Source organism: Microcebus murinus, chromosome 9 (assembly GCF_040939455.1).
Source record: "Microcebus murinus isolate Inina chromosome 9, M.murinus_Inina_mat1.0, whole genome shotgun sequence".
Taxonomy (NCBI): Eukaryota; Metazoa; Chordata; class Mammalia; order Primates; family Cheirogaleidae; genus Microcebus; species Microcebus murinus.
Window position 1 is genome coordinate 41,424,207 of NC_134112.1, and position 23,595 is coordinate 41,447,801.

Genomic DNA, 23,595 nt, shown 5'->3' on the forward strand with positions numbered 1-23,595 from the left:
TTGCCTACTTCCTCCCTCTAGAGCTGACAATCACAGATAAAGTTCCAAAGTGCATCCTACTGAAGACTACAGCAAGAACACAGGAAGGGATCAAGAGATAGGACTTCCTTTTATGGGGAAAGGTATTTACCATGAGAAATGGTGAGGCAAGGTACTAAGGGACTTGAAGAAAGGGTCATCTGGAAAAGAGAAGATAGAAAGCAGCTTTGAGGAAGAGTTTCTCCTTATAATGGGTAAATCTAGAAGGGCCTCATAATGAACAAAGAAAATAACCAAGCTCTTTCTGAACCGCCTACCATCTACTGGATATGTCAATAAAAAACAAAGAGTCCCAAAAATTATTTTTAAGGCTAAGAAAGAACTGATTATGATTATTAACATTATGGAATCACTACAAAAGAATAATGAAATTATACCATGTAAAATAATATATTTAGATATCTATATGACTATAGCTCCTCTGATTTTGAAAAACAATCTGAAAAGCAACATTTCTCTTTAGAAAATTATCACCTTTCTTATCTTCCATTTGAATAAAGAATAATGACTTTATATAACATAGAAAACACAACAGTCTCCTAGGTAAGTGAATAACTTTTCTCATAATCTCTACTGAAAATTTGTAGAATCCTAAACCCAAATATATTTTATCATACAATTTATAAACAAAAGATTCAAGCATTTAAATACTTTGGTTATGTAATAATAACTACAGATTAGCTCATAATAGCCTCATAATAGGGTGAACAGTTAAATCTACGGTAAAATGTAGAAGAGATTAAGGGGAAAGGTTTAGGGAAAGAGTAACTGCTTAAACTCAGTAAGATACAATTACTAGTCAAGCTAATCTACTAGTGTTAGGCAAATGATAAGCAGAAATCTGTACAGAATATGTCTACATACCACTGATTGCTTGATGCAAAATATCCTAGTAAACTGAATCTAGCCTGGGGCTGTATTCACCCCCCTACATTGTGTCCCCAAATCCAACAATAGTGAACATACTGTTGACTAGGAAGTATACAACTAAACTACATTTCCCTAGAATAAGCCCAGAATAGATTTAACAGAATGAAGGCTTCAGAAATAAGGAAACAGATGTTTATTCTAGCATTTACTTTCATAAATATTGACACCAAAGAATCAAATATGTAGCTGTGAAGCAGGACTTTATCCAAAATTGAATGCTTCATTAAAGTTGGAAATGGCCAAAAGCTGCAGAAAACATCCTGAAGGAAAATGTCTTACACAAATGACACTTTTTGTAAAGGCCATGGAGTAAAATAGAACATGGTAAAACACAAGTCTGTGTTTACATACACTGAGCACCTTCCACCTTAACAATTCTACAAATATTGTGCATAAAAGATTGCCAGGAATTGTTGCCAAGGACTGAGAGCAACTGAAGAAATACTATAAAACTACCAGTGGCATGACTAAGTATAAGGAAAAGTGTCAGGAAATATTTTAGAATAGCATCATACCTTATTTCTCCAGAATAGCCATAAAACTGGCCACTATAATCTTAGTCAAAAATAGTCAATTGACATTATTGACTGAACTGTGTTTCAGTCAAAATGGCACTGCCATGGAGATAAAAATGGACTAAAGTCACAAAGTTCCAGAGTTGACTGTTAGTATCCAAGTTAAAAAATTTTCCCCTTAACAAACAAACAGTATTGTATAACCTAAGTTCCCAAGAAATGAGTGAATTAATCTCAGATTATAGTATTGGCTACAGCTATAATCATTAACAATACCTAGAATAGCTGGGGCATTTGGAATAAAAAATTGAACATCTCCAAATGAAAAGACAGGAGGAAAAGACTTTCCTCCTCAAAGTAGGAGGAAAACAAAATCACACCAAGCTGATCACACAAGAAAAGGTAGCTCAAATGCATTTTTTCCTCTCCTTTCTCTCCCTCTTCACTTCTGATTAGATTTTTAAATCCTGTATTTAGTGTTAAGATGGGACAAGAACTGAACAGTACATGTAGTGAGCATTATAACTAATGTAATTCATTTATTTTTCATGGAGATGTTCCATCACTCACTCATATCTGCCTCGCTTTCCACCTATATTTTAACTATTTTACTTTCACTTTGGAATGAGAGAGCAAAGAAAAAAATAATTCAAAAACCCGTTTACTTTGCACTTAAATGATTAATGCACAACTTATCACCCAGAAAGTAGGCTCCTTAAAAAGCAAGGCATTTGTCATATTTTCATTTCTCTAACACTTAGTACATGTACTCAAGAAACATTTGTTGAACCTGTGCGTGTCATTTATCTATCCTCTCCTTAGATCTTATTATGAAATAAATATTCAAAAACTAAAAAATGCCTGGTATATATTCTGGACCTCTTTACTAAAGCAGACTTTTTGGAAGAGACTCAAATAGAATCGCTCCATATTTCTCTTTAATATTCTTTATGTTGGGCTCATCATCTAAAATTACTGTGAATAGAATACAAGACAGTGGGGAAAAAAAACAACCTGAATTCAGGTCCTATTGTCATTCTATTTTCCTCATTTATATAAAAGTATTTCTACACTCAGATATTTTACAATAGGCAATTAGGTTAAGTACATATAATACAGAACTATGCATATAGTGCATACCCAATAAACACAACGTGTCTATTAAAATAAGAAGACCATTTAACAAATACACTATACTTCCTGTCCTTGCCAGACACTTTGAGAGACCATGGACTTATTTCCAAAAGGTTGCCATTGTTTAAAACATCTTTGAACTTTTCTGAAGATGGTTTTTAAAATTTTAATCAAAGAGTAATTATAGGATCTTTAGTGAGAATAAATAGCTAATTACAACAAAATAAATACATTCCACCAAGATCACACAATTAAACTCGATGGAGTGTCTCTTGTATAGACAGAAACAATGACAACACACAATGAACCACACTTGCCAATAAGACAGATCAGATGAGGAAAAAGTAGAATTCCCAAGAAAAATTTTCCAAGTGACTCCACTAGCAGTAGCTGGTGGACCACCTTCTTTAAAATCTAAGGTGCAGAAAGGTAGGTAATGCTAGTAGCTACAATTTGAAAAAAATTAGTGGCTTATCACAATAAAAGCCCAATGTATTTCTTTATGACTGACAGATGATCTTCCACATGATCATTTAGGGATTCAGACTTACTTCGTTGTCTTATGGCTCCACCATTTCCCTAAAGCTTTGGTCAGAGTCCTCTGCTAGATTCTCTCACCTAATTGGCAGATGAGAGGGAAGAGAAAGAATGAGGAGGATAAACTAGCAATTTTTATTGAACAAGGATGAAAGTGCTATATATCATTTAGCCTTATCAAACTGCGTAGGGGGCTACAGAATACAGTCTAAAGTAGGCTCACGAGAGAGAAAACAGGATTAGATGAACACACAGAAGTCTCTACTACAGAAAAGCTTACCTCAATTTTTCTGAATTACCCTTGAAGAGAGTTTGAATCAAATTTTTTTTTTTTTTAGAAAGGGGATGAAAGCACAGAGTGAACCAAATTTTAAAGTGAGTCTCACTGCATAAACATTATAATCTGTCACCACAAATAAAATAATCTAAATCATTTACCTTATTCTCCAATTAGGTTCTTAATGGCTTTTGGTTATTTTAAAAAGTCTTATCTATCCTTAAAAGAGAGATTCATTCCCACAGAGAGTATTCTAAATGAAATGCTCTAGTTCTAAAGGTTATTTCTTTTAAAAGACTTCAAAAAAGTTAAGGTACATATATAATTCCCCAAGGTGATCTCTTTGAATAGGTTTAAAGAATAGTGATTATCTTGAGGGATTGGCCAGGACTCTCATCATGTATTTGTGAAAGCAAGGTGGTGTGTTACTTCAAACTGATAATGATAAGTATATATCAATAATAACACACCTGATAGGAAAAAAATAACCTTGTCTTCATTGACATTAAAATAAAATATATAATAAAGTTAAACTTTCTGAATCCTTTTAACACCAGACTTAACCACAAAAACCATTTTATAAATTGTAAACTCTTATCAACAAAGATTCCAGTGCCATCCCAAGTTCTAAGTTTTGGGTTTGGAATCATATGGAGATGAGAGACTGTATTTTCATATGTCCACATCATCAAGTCTTACTAACAACTAACATTTTTCTCTCTAAAAAGTGTTTATGTTCATCATTCCTCTCTCACCTTCAAGAAAACTCTCATTCTCTTGGTACTGTTGTTCTAAGCTTAGCATCACAAGGAATATAATCTAATTGAACTAATTCATACAAAGATAGTGAGTCTTAGGAATATCCTTTCAGAGAAATCTGCATTAAAAAAAAAGATAATTATCAACTCAAAAGGATCTTTAATTGGTAAAATTTCAGGCAAACTGATAGAATGAAATAAAAATATTCAGGTAGAGAAATATATTTGTTGGGCAGTGTGATCCTAAACAGTCCAGAATTCCTACTTTTAAGAAACTGACATGTCAGAAGGCAAATGCCTTAAATAACTATTCTGGTGTCTTTTATAGGTTTTCGTCCATGGTTCCTAGTTCGTAACTCCTACAGCCCTTGTTATAGTCTTTTGTTATAACGTTGGGTGTGTTAGGCCTCAGGAAACAGAATCTGGCTTTTCCTACCTTACTTATTGTGAGTGAGAAGGCTCTCATTCCAGAGAGCATCCTGCCCCATATATCCTAATCATATTTTTCATGGTTGTCCATAAAAACCCAAGATTGGGTTTGAAGAGCTTCTGGATAGCTGAACATGCAGCTATTCCTGAAGGGTGGTGTGCCCAAGGATGGCATGGAAGCTCTGCACTCATTTCCCCATCACTCTTCCTACACATGTCTTCATCTGTATCCTTTGTAATATCCTTTATAATAAACTGGTAAATATAAATGTTCCCCGAGTTCTGTAAGTTGCTCTAGCAAATTAATCAAACCCAAAGAGGGGGATTGTGGGAATTTGAAGCAATTTAAAGGCTGTTGGTCAGAAGTTCCAGAGGCCCAGACTTGTGACTGGTGTCTGACGGAGAGGGCAGTTTTGGGGGCCTGGGCCATCACCCTGTTGGATCTGACACTCTCTCTAGATAGACAGTGTCGGAATTAAATTAGAGGACACCCAGGTGGTATCTGCTGCTTGGTTTGTGGTGGAACACACACATATTAGTCATAGAAATCTTCTTCTGTGTTGGTGATTTTTGTGCTGTGTAACGAGAGAGAAAACTCCATTTGAGCAGCGTTTTTCTCAAAGCAAGCACAGGTTGGGAGTTTTTCCTGAAGCAGCTATAATTCAATATAAAAGTATAAATGTAGTGCTTCAAATGTTCAGAGGAAGTAACACCTATCCTTTATGTGGAAAAGTTAGGAATATTTTGCACAGAGAAAGGTGGCATCTTAAAATTGTTTACAAAAAACAATTAAGGGCCGGGCGCTGTGGCTCACGCCTGTAATCCTAGCTCTTGGGAGGCCGAGGCGGGTGGATTGCTCAAGGTCAGGAGTTCAAAACCAGCCTGAGCAAGAGCGAGACCCCGTCTCTACTATAAATAGAAAGAAATCAATTGGCCAACTGATATATATATAAAAAATTAGCCGGGCATGGTGGCACATGCCTGTAGTCCCAGCTACCAGGGAGGCTGAGGCAGAAGGATCGCTCGAGCCCCGGAGTTTGAGGTTGCTGTGAGCTAGGCTGACGCCACGGCACTCACTCTAGCCTGGGCAACAAAGCGAGACTCTGTCTCAAAAAAAAAAAAAAAAAAAAAACAAAAAAAAAACAAACAAACAAAAAAAAAAAACAATTAAGAGTTTTCGGGTAAAGGAAAGTGTACTGGAAGCATAGGTTTTCCTGACAAGAGAAAACGTATCCAAAACATAGAATTATAAAAGGATAACAACATTTTTAACAAAAAGTGAGTTCAGTTTAGAGAAACACAAGGTACACAGTGGAGGATATTGAGATGAGTCTTTTATGTCAAGCTAAGGATTTTGGACTTTACTCCTTTCACCAAGGAACCAGTAGAAATCTTTCATTAAAATCAGATTAACCTGTAATCCTAGCACTTTGGGAGGCCGAGGCGGGCGGATTGCTCAAGGTCAGGAGTTCGAAACCAGCCTGAGCGAGACCCCGTCTCTACCAAAAATAGAAATAAATTAATTGACCAACTAAAAATATATATATACAAAAAAATTAGCCAGGCATGGTGGCGCATGCCTGTAGTCCCAGCTACTCAGGAGGCTGAGGCAGTAGGATCGCTGAGCCCCGGAGATTGAGGTTGCTGTGAGCTAGGCTGACGCCACGGCACTCACTCTAGCCTGGGCAACAAAGTGAGACTCTGTCTCAAAAAAAAAAAAAAAAAAAAAAAAAAATCAGATTAAAAAACAACTATGACTGTGTTTATAACAACACAATGACTAAATTAAAGATATAAGACAAATGGCATGAGCAAAGACTTAAGAGGTGACAATTCCAACAGCCAACCAACAAGTAATAATTAGGGCATGGAGGGAATATAAAGAAGCCACCAGATTCAGGAGATAATTCTGAGAAGATGGGACAAGACAAAGTGATCAGTACAATGGAAGAAATGAGAGGAAAGAAAAAATCAAGAATTATGCTAGCAGCAAGTGAGAACTCAATCCAATGATGATCTGGGTCTAAATGTCTCTTAATCATAAAGGCTGTGTTCTATAGAGCCAATAAACAAATTAAAGAAACCAACTCCACTTCCATACCAAGTATCTGAGTTTAAACTTAAATCATTCAAAATTCTTATCTTGATAACTGTACTTCCAATCACATCTTATTACATATAAATCATTAAAGCAATGACCTAAACTTGCAATTAAATAAAGTTTGTTAATAAACTGGTTATCTTTTCTCAGTAGCACAGAAAAATACACTAGGCCACTTTTTCTAAGCATATAAACTGAATATGAATTTCCATACTAAGGAAGTATGACATATTCTATTTTGTGAAACACAGGCTAAATACACTTTAAGTTAAAACTTTTCATACAGATGGTAACAGGATCAACAAAAAGGGCATAAGCAAAACATCCAAAGACAGTTATATGATACCTTAAAATATTTAGATTTATAAACTTGCAGAATGTAAGGATCATATCTGTCTTAACTTGCTGTACATAGGTACCATGTATAAGAATACCCACTCTAGTAAGTAGAAATGCATAACTATACTTTTCAATGCTTGTTTCAACTTGGAATTTAAATACCAACATAATCTTCTGCTCAAAAATTACAAAGCCAACTCTAGCAGAGAAAATTATGATAAATTTGTTAAGAAAATTAAACTGCAGATAACCAGACTGTCACTCTAAACTATGGTAGATAATTCAGAAAAGGGAATTTATATCTAAACTGATTAATTTTTCTCCAAACCCACACAACAAACTTATTTCTTACCAAATAATCCTGAAGTAAACAGTTTAGTCAAGGAAAATGCTGGCTAGAAGAAAATGCTGGCTACCGCTGCGTCATGCAGCACACATACATTACAGGCTATAGTGAATGATTAGTATAAAGCATAAACCAGAAACAGTCCCCAACAACATGCCTCCAGGAAGGAAATATAATTGCAATACTATAAATAGTAAATTTCCCCTTAATCACAAGGAGACATACAGGACTATGTCTAGTTGGGTGCCCATTGGTTTTATCTTAAATGGTGAGCAAAATCCTTAAGTCACTACCACTTAATACATTAAATTACTTAAATTATCATGAAAAGATGACAATGAACCTCAATTCTATATGGAGACATTTACTAGGAACCAGTGATTATTCAGTGATTGCTGAGAAAGGAATGTGAACTTTAGGGCTCTCACTCTTGCTTGTGTGCGCTCACTCTTCATGCCTGCCCACTCTCTGTCTCACACACAAGACACACACATACTGCATAGACTTTTAGGAATAAACAGATTAGTTGGTCACTTAATCTCTTGGTCCTTAAGTATATATAAATATAAACATTAAGTTAAAATCAGCCTGTAGGAAAACACAATTATAAATAAAATTATAATACCGTACTAATCATATTTCTAGTCTAATTATGCTTACTTATGGCTTTGTCTTCCCAGTATTGATAAGTGAAGGTTTTGTGAAAGTTTTTCTTGAAGGAAAGAGAATAATTCCTCCATGAAGCTGGGTAAGAACAGTATGCTATAAAATTATAACTGAAGTAATACTTGTTTTTAATAAAAACAAAATATTCCATAAAAAGCTTGGGGATATTTATCTAATATAAGCATATCTTTTCATAGAGAAATGTGAGAAATAAAATCATTAGTGCATATGAGTTCTTTCCCTTTTAAGGGTTATTTGAATAGCAAATTTCTTAGAATTTTAAAAAAGACTAAAAAGGGAATAGAAAAGATTTATTTATGTTTATTTAGAATAGCTTAAGATATTAATTTTGCTAAATGTCAGCAGAACATTTTATTCAGCAATAAGAAATTACACTATTCAGTAATATGCTTTTACAACCTCAGATGAACCTCAACCTTGTGTAACTGACTTCCTAAAAAGTTTGTGTAAATGACATTTTGGTAATTTGAATCATTTTACTTACAGGTAAGTTAGACATTCTGTAAAACAAATAACCACCTTAAAGTCTGTTTTACAGTTTAAAATTTTTTAATTATAATGAATTGCAAATTAATTAATAATTCATATTCTCCTTATTTGGAGCTCAGTATAATCATGGTCTCTAGGAGGGACTATAAAGACATTTAAATTTTTAATTGAAATTTTAGGAAAGATGGTTCTAAGTTTCTCTAAGTAAAATAGAAGCTGGTTCCATGGAGCCTCACTAGATCAAAATTCACTTAACTAGAACTCTAAATGTAACTTAGAAACTCACCCTGTAGAAACCCATCTTCCACCTTTCAAAATGTGGACTATTGAGGCATCACCAATCTTTGTCCAACCTACCTCTACCAGCTCCTTCTATTTTACGTGAAGGTCTAAATCAATGCTTTTCCATCACCAAAGATAGGCCCAAAATGAAGAAAAAAGTCATCAGTTACCTAAACCATTAGTCATTTTAGAAAACAGACAACACAAGTATAACCTATTAATTTTCATTTTTGTCAGATATTTATAGTACTGCATGTTCTAACAATCATCATTCAGTGATATGAAATCTTCTATGTAAATCCTAGGTAAATATTTACTGCAGAGCCTTCGAAAAGAAACTATGGTAAATGTTGAAATACTAAAAATGACACAGGTGCTATTTGGTGAAGCACATACATCCACCAAAATTACCTTGAATACAGAGTTCTAGAAACATTAAGACAAGTTAAGATAGATGAAAAATTGTAACTAAACTATTAAAGCCTCTAGAATCACTACATTATGGAATACAATAGGTCAAATAATCAAAAGATTCAGTTACTGTACCATATATTTACTTTCTTTTACATTTTGAGGTAATTAATTCAAGAATGGAATAATATTTTAAAATGAACAAGACAAATATTAATGTTAATTAATTTTGTCACTTTTCTTAAACCTTTCTGTTTCCTAAAATTCTTATATGCAATTTTAGATGGTGTATTATTTGGTTATATTAAGGGGCCATAAGCTTTTCTTCCGTGTTCCATAATGCAACATTAAAAAAAATTAACTCACAAAATATGATTTATCTAATATTATTTGTTTTACCATGTGGTTAAGCATAACTATTCCATTAAATAGAAATATCTCCATAAAGATGTTATTTTTTTTGACCACATGCTTAGTACAAAGTAAAATAGGGCAACTATTTCACTAAAAATTAACTAACATAACTGAATAGTAACACAAAAGACTATAATGCTAGTATTTCTTTAAAGTAAAAAATAAAGTGGATAAAAAATAAAAAATGGGTAAATTCTGAGTATAAGGAAGAAAAATAGATCATTGTGCATTCAACCAAGGTATCAAGTAAATGGTAATGTAACACATAAAAAGCTTAACACTTTCCATTCTAGTTGAATAGTAGCAGATGTCTAGTCAAAGCCAAGTCCTACTGATCTCAATAGCCTCACGAGGCATCACTGTCCAGCATTACTACACATTATTACTACATATTACTACATTACTACACAAGAAGCCACATCCAACAATACAGTTCAGACTTCTGCAAGGATGTGTGTGTTTATGTTAGCAAAGAGAGAAAGGGTAGGTGTCATCATCCTAGGCCAAGCTATACTAGAATATTAAAACACATATAAGCAGTAATATATGTTGGATTTAGTTATATTATACAAACCATAAAATGAAGCTATTCTAAGTTTCATATAATGAAAGAAAAATACACATGAACAGAGTTACATCTTCAAAAGAGAGTACCAAAAAGTTCAAGCTAACTTAGGTAAGCATAAAACCATAATAATTCATACACAAAATCCAAAGCTCAGTGAGAATAGTGGGTCAAATGCTTAGCATATTTTAAATGAACTAACCCTGTTCAGAAATAACAATGTGAACATACCAATTGCACCTAGTATATTTACTTTGTAGGGGGTCAAAACATAGTTCCTCATACATAGTAGGGATTCAATAAACATATGCTGTATGAAAGAGGATGCAAAGTCCGTTAGTTTACCACTGTACTGTCATCAACTAGTATAATATGTGACTTAAACATTTCCTGAATGAAATTATCACTGAAATTACATTAAAGCTAAACTAATCTTTATGCATACATTAGCATATGGCCATGTTGTCCAAAAAGACAAAAAGTGAGCAAATGCGATCCACTGAACTAGGTGTTTTTTAATAATGGGTCACTCTGGTATATAAAATACTATATGACTTTAAAATACTTTTTCAAAACTATCTTATCAAAATATTGCAGATTATAGCTTTTTTCAAAAACCTAATTTATGAGCACACTGTAAATCTCCAATTTTGCAATACTAATGAAACTACATTTAGCAATGTTTGCCAACCCCTGTTTAGTAAATGCTGTACACTTAAATGATCTGACTTAAAGCAGGAAAAGGACAGTTGATTCTTTTAGGGGTGATACAAAATACTTTAAAAAAAGTACTTTAGAAAATACTTTAAAATACTTTAGAAAAAAGAAAATAACACTGCCACAGAACTTGTTTTTTTTAGACAGGATCTCGCTCTGTTGCCAGGACTAGAGTGCAGTGGTGTCATCATAGTTCACAACCACCTCAAACTCCCGGGCTCAAGGATCCTCCCGTCTGAGTCCCCTTGAGACTACATGTGCATACCACCATGCCCAGCTAATTTTTTTTTTTTTTTGGTAGGTAGCAACAGGATCTTACTATTGCCCAGGCTGGTCTCAAACGCCTGACTTCAAGTGATTCTCCTACCTCAACCTCCCAAAGTGCCAGAATTACAGGCGTGACCCACCATGCCTGGCCTGTCACAGAACTTTCAAAGGTATCATAGATATATTTTGTTTATAGACAGTTAGCTAATATATAAGCAAATCTGTATTTTTCTATGATCTTTTTGTACCTTCATGGAAGGATCACTTCACAAGTTTATATGGGGAATAGCAACGTTTCTGTATGGCTAGACCTAATGTAACTCTGAGCAACTAAACCCAACTAGCTTTATTATCTTCTAAGATACCAATATTAATTCACTAATTCAACTTACAAAGTAATATATTTAACTAGAAAAGTAAATATTATTACTCTGCCATGAGAAATTTTATCCATCACACAGACTCTATTTAAGACTTTCAATTTCTTAATAATTTCTAATGTTACTTATATATAAAAGGAATCATTTCCACATTGACTATTATGGAGAGCTTACAGTAAGCACAAATGACACTCCAATAAAAAATGCCCTAGGAGAAATTATTAAAATGGAGACTGAAATTTCTTTTCTACATCATATCAACAAACCTATAAGTGAAGTAGTTAAATCATTTTTTAAGGTAGCATGCCTTGCTCTGCCATGAAAGACACATGTAAAATGCTGCTAAAATATCAAAGGATAAAAGTAAAGAATCATAATGTTGGGGCTGAATGAAGCCTTATGATACTTTATTATAAATGGGAAGATTTTTAAAGCTTATATTGTCAAATATGAAAATACAAAAAAGACTTTAATCTACACAGATTTTGAAATTTCATGGGAAAGGAAGTTTTAAAAACTTAATGCTGAATTCTGTCTTAACAAAGTGGTAGGTTTTTTAAGGACCAAGGAGAAGGCCCAATTATGGCACAATAATGTTTCAAAGTGCTATGACATTCTTGTACACATACCTGGGGTTTGAATCACTGGGGATACTTATAGCTATTTTAAGTTCTATGGACCTCTGAGTCTAGTCCATTTTGGCTCTATCTTCATCCAATCCCCCAAAGCTATTTTGGCCTTTCTGTAACTTAACTGTATAGGCAGTAGTAACCCATTGGTGCATGCTCTTCTGCCCCCAAAATTAACTGGGTTCCAGAAGCAACTTTCAGCTATCTTGAAGTCAAGACTTAGGGCATCACAAGAGCCCTTGTGCATGCTGCATTACCTTGGGCAAATTGCTTAATTTCTCAGGACCTCATTTCCTCATCTGTGAAAAGATAAATAATAAAAGTACCTTATACTGGGTTCTAGTCAAGATTAGTAATTCACATAAAAGCTCAAAATATGATAACTACTTTCATTAAGAATCATCTAGGCCGGGCGCAGTGGCTCATGCCTATAATCCTAGCACTCTGGGAGGCCGAGGCAGGTGGATTGCTAAAGGTCTCCGAGTTCGAGACCAGCCTGAGCAAGTGCGAGCTCCTGTCTCCACTGAAAAATAGAAAGAAATTAATCAGCTAACTAAAAATATATAGAAAAAATTAACTAGACGTGGCGGAGCATGCCTGTAGTCCCAGCTACTTGGGAGGCTGAGGCAGGAGGATTGCTTGAGCCCAGGAGTTTGAGGTTGCTGTGAGCTAGGTTGATGCCACAGCACTCTAGCCTGGGCAACAGAGTGAGATTCTGTATCAAAAAAAAAAAAAAAAAAAAAAAAAGAATCATCTAGTTCTAGTCTAATAAACTTTTTTCCTTTCAATAGCAGAAATATTTTCCCCATCCAACCAAAATCTTAAAAATCCTACCCCATTCATTTTAAAGAGAAAATAAGATGCAAGGAGTTAGTGACTTTTGCTATAAGTCAAATGTTAAAACTGAAAATAGAACCCAAGTTTGTTGACTCCAAATCTATTATTTCCCAGTATTCCTTTTTATCTCTAAGATACTTTTATGGAACCATTTGGAAAATTACTTTTGCCTTTCATTTTATAATTAATTCTAGAGAAAAGAGCCAGGTTATACTATCAAGGAATAATGTAGCCACCCATGCTTCATTCTATCTTTGTCAGAAAATCAGCAAATAATCCCAAAAGTAAATTTATCAGCTCACTTATAGCATAACTGTAGTCAGTCAATACTCCTTCAATCTCATCTATAGTAATACTATCTATAGTAACCATTTGTTAAGTATATATTTATTAATGAAGCTAATTAAGTCACAAAGAGTTCATTTATATCTTGTTCACTCTGCTCAGAAAATAAGTGTCTAATAATTTTAGAAAATGCTTCATCAGAAAGTTAATGTAGAAGTTAAAATTAGCTATATGGACTATTCATAAAAGTTCTCTCTTATGGCCATACTGGATAAATAAGGGACTATTACTATAAGCAGTTGATAAGTATTTGATCTTCAGTAATACTAGGCAGCAAGTTTTAACAGTTTTTGCCTTTTTGTTAGGAAACACATCTAGATGGTTGGTGGATTTCTTAATCATTCTAATAACTTGGCAGACAATTTGGAAATAGAACTTTCCATACAACCATGGTCTCCGTTTGTTTAATTCATCTTTATTTTTGGTGAGCCATCCTTAAAGTGTACCATGGTGGCACTTCATTAAGTTACATACAAACAGACTTCAAATACACAAATTCCAAACTCTTGGCTAAGAGGGCTAAATCAACTAAGTGCCAGTTGCTGAACCAACCCTTGAAACCAGTCTCTCCTTAGTAAATCCTGAAGCATTAATCGGGTTAGCAACATACATAACTAATTTATTTTAACATCTATGAAGGAAAAAGAGGGGAGAATACTTCTGCTCATAATAATGTGATTCAAGAACAATACAGATTTTAGTTACATATAAGGCCAGATGCAAACAAATTCATATCCCTGAGCCCTCAGGAACAAGGATTTCCCACCCTCCACCCCCCACGTACACTTTATGCAAGAAAGAAATGGAGAAAAATGGCCAATCCATCCATAATTCTATTTTAGTTTACATTTACCAAACTAGGTCTCACGTTTTTAGATTTTCTGAAAACGTCAGAGCATGTCCCAGCACAGCATAATAGTGCCATGGAAACAAAAGAAAACCAATTCCTTTGTCATTCTTTTAGCTCAGAAATCACAGCTAATCATCAACATTACAGTCTTTTTGAGTTAGGAGCAACAGGATAGTATTGTGGAATGAACATTGGATTGGAATCAGAAGATCACCATTCTAAATCCATTCCCTTGCTGAATGAAAGTATACATATAGTTAGTACTCAAATATGTTTTCTCCCTTCATTCCTACCTACAACAACCAGAGATACAGCATAATAGAGGGGAAGTCACTGAGGTATTACTGAACTTGCCCTCTGGTATTTGCCTCAATTAACATTCACTTGGAGTAAACAACAATGCTTAAAGGTATCTGCCATATTTCTTCATACTACAATGAAATTTCCAAAATTTGCTCACAAGTCTTTAGATTATTCAGAATTACTGCTAATCCATTAAAATTTGTTTTACAGAATAAGCACAAATATTCTTCTAGAATAGCTGGAAGTGAAGTCATGGTCACTTCCAGGGGTTCAGATGAGGGGTAGAAGGAAAGATAGGTAGCTTGTGGTTCTTTCATCAGTTCCCTAGGCTTTCTATATTAATAGATGAATACTTATATTCTCTTTCTTCCACTTACTTTTGACTAGCCAGTTGGAGACCATAGGTTAGATAAGCTCAACCTCTTGTTAAAATAATTAAACAGTACATAGCACAGAAAGAGTGTCAGAGATTTGATTTCTTAGATACTTAAGAAAATAAAATTTTATTTTGAACACAAAAGACAACAGTACCAGGCACAGTCCCAGGACAGGAGCTGCAGAAAAGGCTATCCTGATAATACCTGGGAATTTTAAGCTCCATAGAAAAGACCAAACTAAAATTAAGAATAACAAAGTCATTAGTATATACTCCTTGGCAGATTATTAGCTACATTTGCAGGTTTGATAACACAGTTTTTAGAAATGTTTTAAATTTCAAACTTAAGGAAAACCCTCTCCTAGTAGGAACCATTTGTAGAACATTATCATTTATTTCTATTTTATTCACAGCCATGGAGCCCAGTTACTCCTTCATTTTCTTATTCACATGTAGTCCGCATTTTCACAAAAAAATAAAAACCACAAGGATGTTATTATCTTTCAACATTTCCCCAATGTACAAACCCTAATTTGCATTAAGTCCTTGTAGAAATTGTACACTACAGTGAATAAAATGTCCCTCTGTAAAGTTCTGTAATTAATAAAATGATTTTCAATTCAATATATACACATAAAACTTTACATACAATTAAAAATAACTAAAGTGCTTTTATTCATCTTAGGTATTTAATATTCAATATGCTTAGAGTAATAGTTATCTGAGAGGAATATAATCTCTGAACATAAGACAGTATAATGATTAAATAACTATTCATTTATCTATTTTGCTATTCACTCATTGATCTAGAAATTTTCAGCACCTTAAGATAATTGATGGGGAAAAATTAGGTCCATAAATAAACATTGTTGGTATTTAGTGCAGTTCTCAGAAGCTGAAAATCTTTCCCAAAAATCAGTATTTGAAACCTGTCACTTCAGAAAAAGCTAAAACTTCAATGTATTTTCACTCCAGTATAGAAAAGCTTTGAAACAAGTTCCTATAAGCACTCTAAGAAAGTTGATTTTAAAATGGGAAGGATCTTAATTTTCAAGAATATCAGCCTGAGAATAAACTTTATAGAAAGGGAATATCTGAGTATCTCTAAAAAAGTAAGAGAAAAAAGTTATTAAAATTTTTTTGCATTCCCCAAACTGAGCACAGGATAAAAATGACTTAAAAGGAGAAATTTAATGAAAAGATAAAAAACTGAAAGCAAATGAATCAATTAAAACACATAGACACAATATATTGCAAGCAGTGATTCAACATTATATGCTGACTTGCTTTGTATTATCTTTTAAAATAGAATCATAACTTCTTTATGTATAAAACAATGAGGCTCTCAAGATGCTCATGAAAAAGTCTAATCAAATTTCACTCTACAGTTAGCAATCTGTTAGAGTATTAGGCCTAAATAAATCGGATATGTTAAATCAGGAATCAACACATGCTATTTTTCATAGCAGGGGCTATATAAATTACAAGCTTTTCCATGTTTTCCTTACTGAATGTAATACACTTAAAAACAAGCAATATTCTCCTTCCAGAGTACTCTAAATGCAACTCTTTTTACATCTTTAGAACTTGTAATTCACCCTAATACCCAATCTTTATGAAAACAAAACAAAACTACAAGAGGATTTACATTTGCTACTTACTATCTTGCACAGTAAAATCTTGAGTATTTGTTCTGTGTTTAAATCCAGGGGTTTTGCTTTATGAGGTTTCAGAAAGAAGCAACTTTATTATATTTTCTTTTGGTTGTTACTAATGATTTTGGCTTAAAGATCATTAATTTCAACACTAACATCCTGCTATATTCTCATTTGAGTTGTTCTCTTTATCTCAAAGGTAGACTTTATATATTACCATTACAAAAAAATAACTATTTGCATAATACTTTATGATTTTACATCTATTACAAACACATCACAGGGAGCCTGAGGATGCATTCAGCAGCTTGTCATTCACCACTTCAAGACCCTTCAGAACCAAACAAGGGGGAGGGTGACATTTTGCTAATGGCAGAAGTACAGAAATGAATATAAATAACAAACCTTGAAATTTTAAAAATACAAAAGAAAAAAATACAAACAAAATGAGGATGATCCATGAGCATAAACAAAAGTTTCAATTTATAAAACTTCATGTCCCCTATATAGAGCAAGGTGTTTGGAGATTTATGCATCTTCTATTACAGTAGCTGTTTAAATCATCTAAAACTATGCCACAAAAATAAAGGACACTACCATCTCTTTTTGTTAAATTTATAAATTAATATCATAATAATACTAAAACTGATTGCTCCTATTTACAGAATTCAGTTTTTCTTCGGCCTTGTGAAATAATATGAATATCGATTCTCTATTACTATAGCCTTAACCCTACAAATACGCATACTAAGAATGTTTAAGAGGGAGATGATGATATAATGCGTTTAGAAATTATGTTGTTTCATAATTTCTTCTTGGTTAAAGAATTACCAAAAGAATACTTAAAAGCTTCATATTTTCTTTCATAACCATCACACCAGATAAAATAAATAAAATACTGAATGCTCAGTTATGTCACCTCTAGTCCAAATGCCCATAGCACTTGCAGCTTTTTGTAAACAATATGCCTCTATACTAAATACATATTCCTTGAGCCACCATCTACTTAACACTTTAAAATGTAGTTTAAAATGCAGTATAACACCACCATCTTATACACACACACCCACACACACACACCACTGAAGTGTGCAGAAAAGGAAGGAGGTGTAGAGCAAAAGAAGAAATGGAGCACGTTGTTGTTTTTCATTCATGCAGTATAGTGATGTCAGTGTCTGCAGCAGCAGTGGCAGCGGCAGGAGCCTTGACCAGTGGAGGCTAAAATCCACTGAAGTCAGAACCTTGCAGAATTCAAAAGAAACTGAGAAAAAAATCATTTGAAAAATTAAATCAGCTGTTCATAGTACAGACTTTAAATGGCTGAGTAAACAGAACAGCTCAGTAGTATAGTTTTAATTTGGGTGGGAGAACAAGGTGGGATGTGGATAAGTAACATAGAGGCAATATAATCAGGGAACTGGGAGAATAAGAGTCTGCATTCAAAATCACTTCTGTGTAAGAAACTGACAAAACCACCTGGTGTTAAAAACAGTAGAAAAACATCTTTAGCAGAGAAAGCCCTTCCATTCCCAACACAAGCTCTCTGATGCTGCAAATCTGTCTGCTGCACAACCAGACTCAGGAAAAGTGTTTTCATCATGATTGCATTAAAATTGCATTAAACTCGGATATGCCATACTACAACAAAGAGGGGAGTTTAAGCCTAATCACAAATTTCATTAAAACTACTTGATGATGGAGCATGTAATTCGTAAGCAATTAAAGCTTTTGAATGATGCAGAAAAACAAGTTGTACTATTATCTGTTGTAAGGTGTTAGTGTTTATCAACAGAGGAGGTACTAGATGGCCATTATATTGTTGCAGCAATTGCCAGAACTTCTCTTACTGTGCCCACAACACCCTCTGTACACAATGTGCAATGTTTATTTTATGCCTCTTACATTAGTCCCTAAAAGAAAATCCCAAAACTCAATTTATGCACTGTTGACGCTAAATCACTCAAAAATTTATGGAACTGCTGCTTTCTTTTTCATTCTGTTACCTTTCATGTCATATAACTCTAGAAAGGGGAGTTGCATATGGCATTAATCTGTTAGAAAATGGTGGCCTTTTCTATAAAATACAGCCAAAGACGTGTGTTCAGTTGTGGTCATTATTAGGGCGATCACGTTGTTTTCATTCATTCATTCAGGATTTGCCGGAGGATGTCAGTTTCTGCAGCAGCTGGCTTGACCTGGGGGAGGAGTGGGGGAGCAAATTCCTCCCAGTGCATACAGATTACAGGATGTATTTCTTAGTGCCCATGTACTCATCCTGCTGCACTACATCCTACACTGGTTCACCATCAAGTGGCCAGAAAACAAGTGCCTTGGCAAACATGCTAATTACAGGTCTGAAATATTAAAATAAAAACACCAAAATGCAATCTTAATGCAGACAACCACTTTCTCCAACTCTAACACCTTCATTGAGAAAACTCCATTAAAAAAAAAAAATCCACATACCACATAAACATTATACAGAGCTTGACAGTGTTTCCCTTCCAAGCAGAGATTTTTCCACTCAGTATGATCGTTCCCTCCACAATGCAGCAGCAGCGGCAGCAGCGGCGGCAGCATCTGTAGCTCTAGGCTGGTATTTAATAGTATTAGCTATTCCACCCTTCCTTATGAGCTTTAAGTCCCTGTGTTGGCTAATCTTCCTTTTCTCCCCCAGGACTTAACTACATCATGCACTGTGTCCCTAGACATAAACAAAACAAAACCAAAACAGAAAACATTAAGGGAAGCCCAAAGCATCCACCAGATCACCCTTACCTTTGACACCTAACAAAAAAGAAACTTGAGATCCTTGAACATCCCAGCTGAACTGTTAAGTATACTTTAAAAAATGAATACATTCCACAAACAGGTTTTTAGAAATTTACCATGGAAATCTCGGGTTGGGCATAAACTGTTTCTAGTGCAGTAGTGCTCCGATGCATGACTATATAGAGAGGTAGACTGGGGGGGGGGGAGTACACACTTCAATTGCACATTCAAAACTGTCCCCTCTACACATCCAGCAGATATCCTTACATCATAACTAACGCCACCAGCCCTTCAAAAAAGAAAAGAAAAATTATCCCGGTAGTTACAGGCACATTAGGAACTTTGCAGGAAAGCACAAAAGGCTGTAGAGATTACAACCACCACCTTATCCGCTGCTGAAGAGTTTGTGTGCGTGTTAAAGTGTTTCGCCCAGCTCCTCCTTCCCCGGCTACAAACAGCAAACACACGAGTGAGCTAGCCAGCTCTTAAAACTGAAAAACCTTTCGAAGCAGGCGAGTGATGGAAGATAAAATCTGAGGGGCGGCATGAGGGTCAAATAAAAGTTGCTTTTTTTCAGTTCGCTCCTCCAAGCCCTGCGGCGACCGCAGGGGGTTGAGATTCCCAGAGCCACTTTCAGACCTTCGATAATGCACTAGCAAAGAGAAGCCCGGAGAGGCTGAAGTTTCCACGGAGGGCACCGTCGGGGAGACGCAGCCCGGGAGGACGGGAGGGTTGGGCTCGCTACCTCTGCACACGGGCGAGCCGGGGCTCCGTCTCTCAGGTGAGCTGCTCCTCCGGTGACTCTCAGGGGACCGTCTCGGGCGGCCCTTGGCCCGGGGCGTCTGTTCAGCCGGGGCTGCGGCCGACGGCAGCGTCGGGCTGGGCGGGCTGGGGCCGCGGGCCGCGCCGGGCCCCGGGAGGCTGCCCAGCGAGGCGGCGGCGGCGGCGGCGGCGGCGGGCAGGCGCGTGGGACTGTGCTGGCTGCCCCGCAGGAGCTGGTAGGGCACCGTGGCGCGGATGGGCTGCAGCAGCCGGCCGGCTCCCGCAGCCGGGGCGCAGCCCACGCCGCCGCCGCCCGCACCGTTCCCGCTCCCGGCGGTGGCAGGCGGGGAGCCCGCGGCGCTGCGCCGCATCCTCTGCGGCGGGGGATGAGGGGTCTGAGAGGAACTGGAGGAGGAGGAGGCAGTGGACATGGTCGCTCCGCGGGCCCTGGACGACGCCGGCCGACACGGAGGCGCGGGGCGGAGAGGCGCGAGCGTGTGGGAGCCGGCGCGATAGTGCGTGCGAGTGTGTAAGGGGGAGGGGCGGGGGTATCGGGGAGGGGGAGGAGTCTCAGGGCTCCCCCTTCCCAACGCACACCCCCGCCGCCTCGGCGAGGGGGGAGGGGAGGGCTGCGAAAACAAACGTCCAACGGCCCCAACCGCCCGGCTGGGCTCGGCGTGGCGGTCACAGCCGGGGCCGCTAGGAGCCCGGAGCCGCCGCCGCAGCCGCCGCCCCGGGCATCGCGCTGACAGGGCAACCGCCCGGATCACGCAGCCCAGGGGGCCGATCGCAGCCTTCTCCTCAGCCCTCGCGGGGCTGCACACGCGGGAGAACCCGGCAGCTGCAGGGAGGCCCGGGACTCCTGCTTCTGGGGACCGGGGTGAGGGGAAAGGGCCTCGAGGTGCCTGGAGCTCCGCGGGATCCGCGCCACCGCAAACGCCGCCGCCGCCGCCGCTTCTACCCACTCCTCACTCGGAATGGCAACTAATCCCCCGACTGCACCCCGCCCCCGGCACCGCCTCCCGGCGCTCCAGACCCGGCAGCTGCCAAAACGAGCATATCCATTGGCTCCGCCGCTCTCCACCAGAACTCTAGTGATTGGTTCTCGAACAGGAGTGAGAGGAGGATCCTCCAACGACAGTGGTACCTCCTACTTTGGGGGCGGGGCATGAGGAGGCTGGGGTGAAAAGGGGGCTGTGCGCGCAGGGAGGGGCGTAAGAGTTGACAGCCTTTGAGGTGAGAGCGAGACTACGAAAGTGGGTCCCTGTGTGTCCTGCGCGTGCCCCAACACCCACAGACTCGCACACGCCCCAGTAAGCAGGTTGTAAGGGCTCCACCCTCCTGGGCCGTCAGTGCAACTTGAGACAGAGGACACTTGAGGCAAACTTTTTGCAAGCACGCTTGCATCCGGTGGGATGTTTTAGAGTTAGAACCAGAAGACTGAATCCCTTCCCCTCTCATTTTAGCAGTCTTGAGTTTTCGTGACTAGCTTTATTAATCAAATGAACTTCAGGTGATCAGAAGCAAAGCCTGGAAGCTAGATTGAACAAAGGACCCATACTTTTACAGCCTACCCTAACATTTGTAGTTATGTGTGAAAAGAGATAATCAAATGCTGTGTTCCAAGACAGTAACTCTGAATAGCAGGGGTCAAGAAGGAATTTTACGTCATTGCCCCATCAGTTAGATATATTAGTGGAGGACACATCCATTGCCTCTCCCAAAGCAGACGACCTTTTCAGAGGAATAAATACCGGATGTAACGATCCACTGTGGTAAATTTGTTTTTTATTCTACAGTGAAACTGAGGAGGTACAAAGATTTTGGATGGCTATCAAAAACCTAAATTTATCCCCATAGTAAACCAAGGTTTTAAACCTTAAGCAGGAACAACTAATTTAAGAATCGTCATCAGACATCGTCCATTAATTTCTATGAGGTTAAAAAAAGAAGTGGGATGGATGTCAGATTGGTCTACTCCTGGTGTCTGTCCATGCTGACAAGCTTTCTCTGATTTCAGGCACTACATGCAGGGGTCAGTTTCACTTAGAGGAGCCATCCTTCTCTGCTTTCTTGTGTGTTCATACCAGAAAGCATGTTTAGGCTCTGTAAAAAAAACTGATGAAACTCAATAAAAATACAAAAATTGCATCCACCACTTAAACCCACTGAGACTAGTGATAGTTCCTACTTTATCACATATTAGAATAATAACTAACATGAACTGAATATTCACCATGCTCCAGCTATTCTTCTAAAGACATTGTATGTATTAATTCATTCAGTCCTCATATAATCCACAAGGTAGATACTGCTATCATCCCCACTGTGTTCTCAGCTGAGGCACAAAGAAGCTAACTGTCTTGCCTGACATCACTCAGCTAGTATGTGGGGAGCCAAGAATCTAACCCAGACAGACTGGCTCGAAAGTCTGAGCAAGGCCTCTGCTCTGGTGCTTCACAGCTTAAAGCTGTGGAGTATGTGATCAGTAGAGTATGTATTTACAATAGTCCACAAATCTCATCTGTGAGATAAGTTCCCATTAATTCAAAAGAAATTTTACAGGTGAAGAAAGCCCACTATATTTTTTTTTTTTTGCTTTTCAGAATAACATATATTTTAATCATAAATAGGGTAAAAACTTTTTCAAATTTGATATAATTGACATGTTATTTTTTCCATCTAAAAATGAATGATTCTCATTAATTATGAAATTGCATTTGTATGTAAAAAGAATGGTAAATGGCTTCTTTCTGGCAACTTCTGCAGAATAGCAAGAACAAAAAAGTTGACAGATTAAAAATGTATAAAGTTTTTTTTAATGCTGATAAATTTCTAAGTTGTTGATTTGATTATAGATAGGTCACTTCATTATACAAGTGTCATCTCTGGCCATTCCTAATATAATATAAGTATGGAACAACCTCAACACATTAGATTACAATAATTCTAAATTTATACTAAGCCACAGTCACAATGATCAATACTTAATTTGGATCTAAAACAACATATCTAGCCATATTTTAAGGGTTTTCTGTGTTTGTTCAAATCTACCACAGCAAACTTAAATTAGACAGCTAGAGCAAATCTAAATGACCTCACAGAGAATTAGTATGATCTTAAAAAAATCTATTTTCAGTTACTAGTAAGTCATCATGACCTATTTGGAAGTTCAATCACCTTCTCTTTGCTAAAGAACTCTTTGTTGTCTCTTAAACTTTTATTTTTATAAAATAACTAATCTTCTGTTTATTATTTAAGGAATCTAGCCTTCAATCAAATCAAAGGTGACTAATATAAACTCAGTGCCTGCTTTCAAATATTCATTTGTTGAGTTCTTGATAATATTTTATTCTTATTGAGGATGGTAGTAGACTCCAAGGGTATGTAGAAGCTTTAGGAAAATGTTCTCAGTAAACTGAAAATCCCCTAGAAGTGGATGTGGGTTG

General features: G+C 36.9%; 1 protein-coding gene across 3 annotated transcripts in view; it reads right to left on the reverse strand.

The window, feature by feature from the left end:
• GLCCI1 (glucocorticoid induced 1) overlaps nucleotides 1–21,132 on the reverse strand; it is a 92,529-nt gene extending 71,397 nt beyond the window's left edge. For 2 of the 3 annotated variants that reach the window (XM_020289832.2, XM_076006425.1), the window contains exon 1: nucleotides 20,130–20,693. In XM_020289832.2, coding sequence (XP_020145421.2) covers nucleotides 20,130–20,577 — 448 coding nt within the window. In that variant the 5' untranslated portion in view covers nucleotides 20,578–20,693. Of the gene's footprint in view, nucleotides 1–20,129 lie in introns of all 3 variants that reach the window. The other variant, XM_012757061.3, reaches the window with a different exon arrangement.
• Between the last annotated feature and the right edge of the window lie 2,463 nt (nucleotides 21,133–23,595).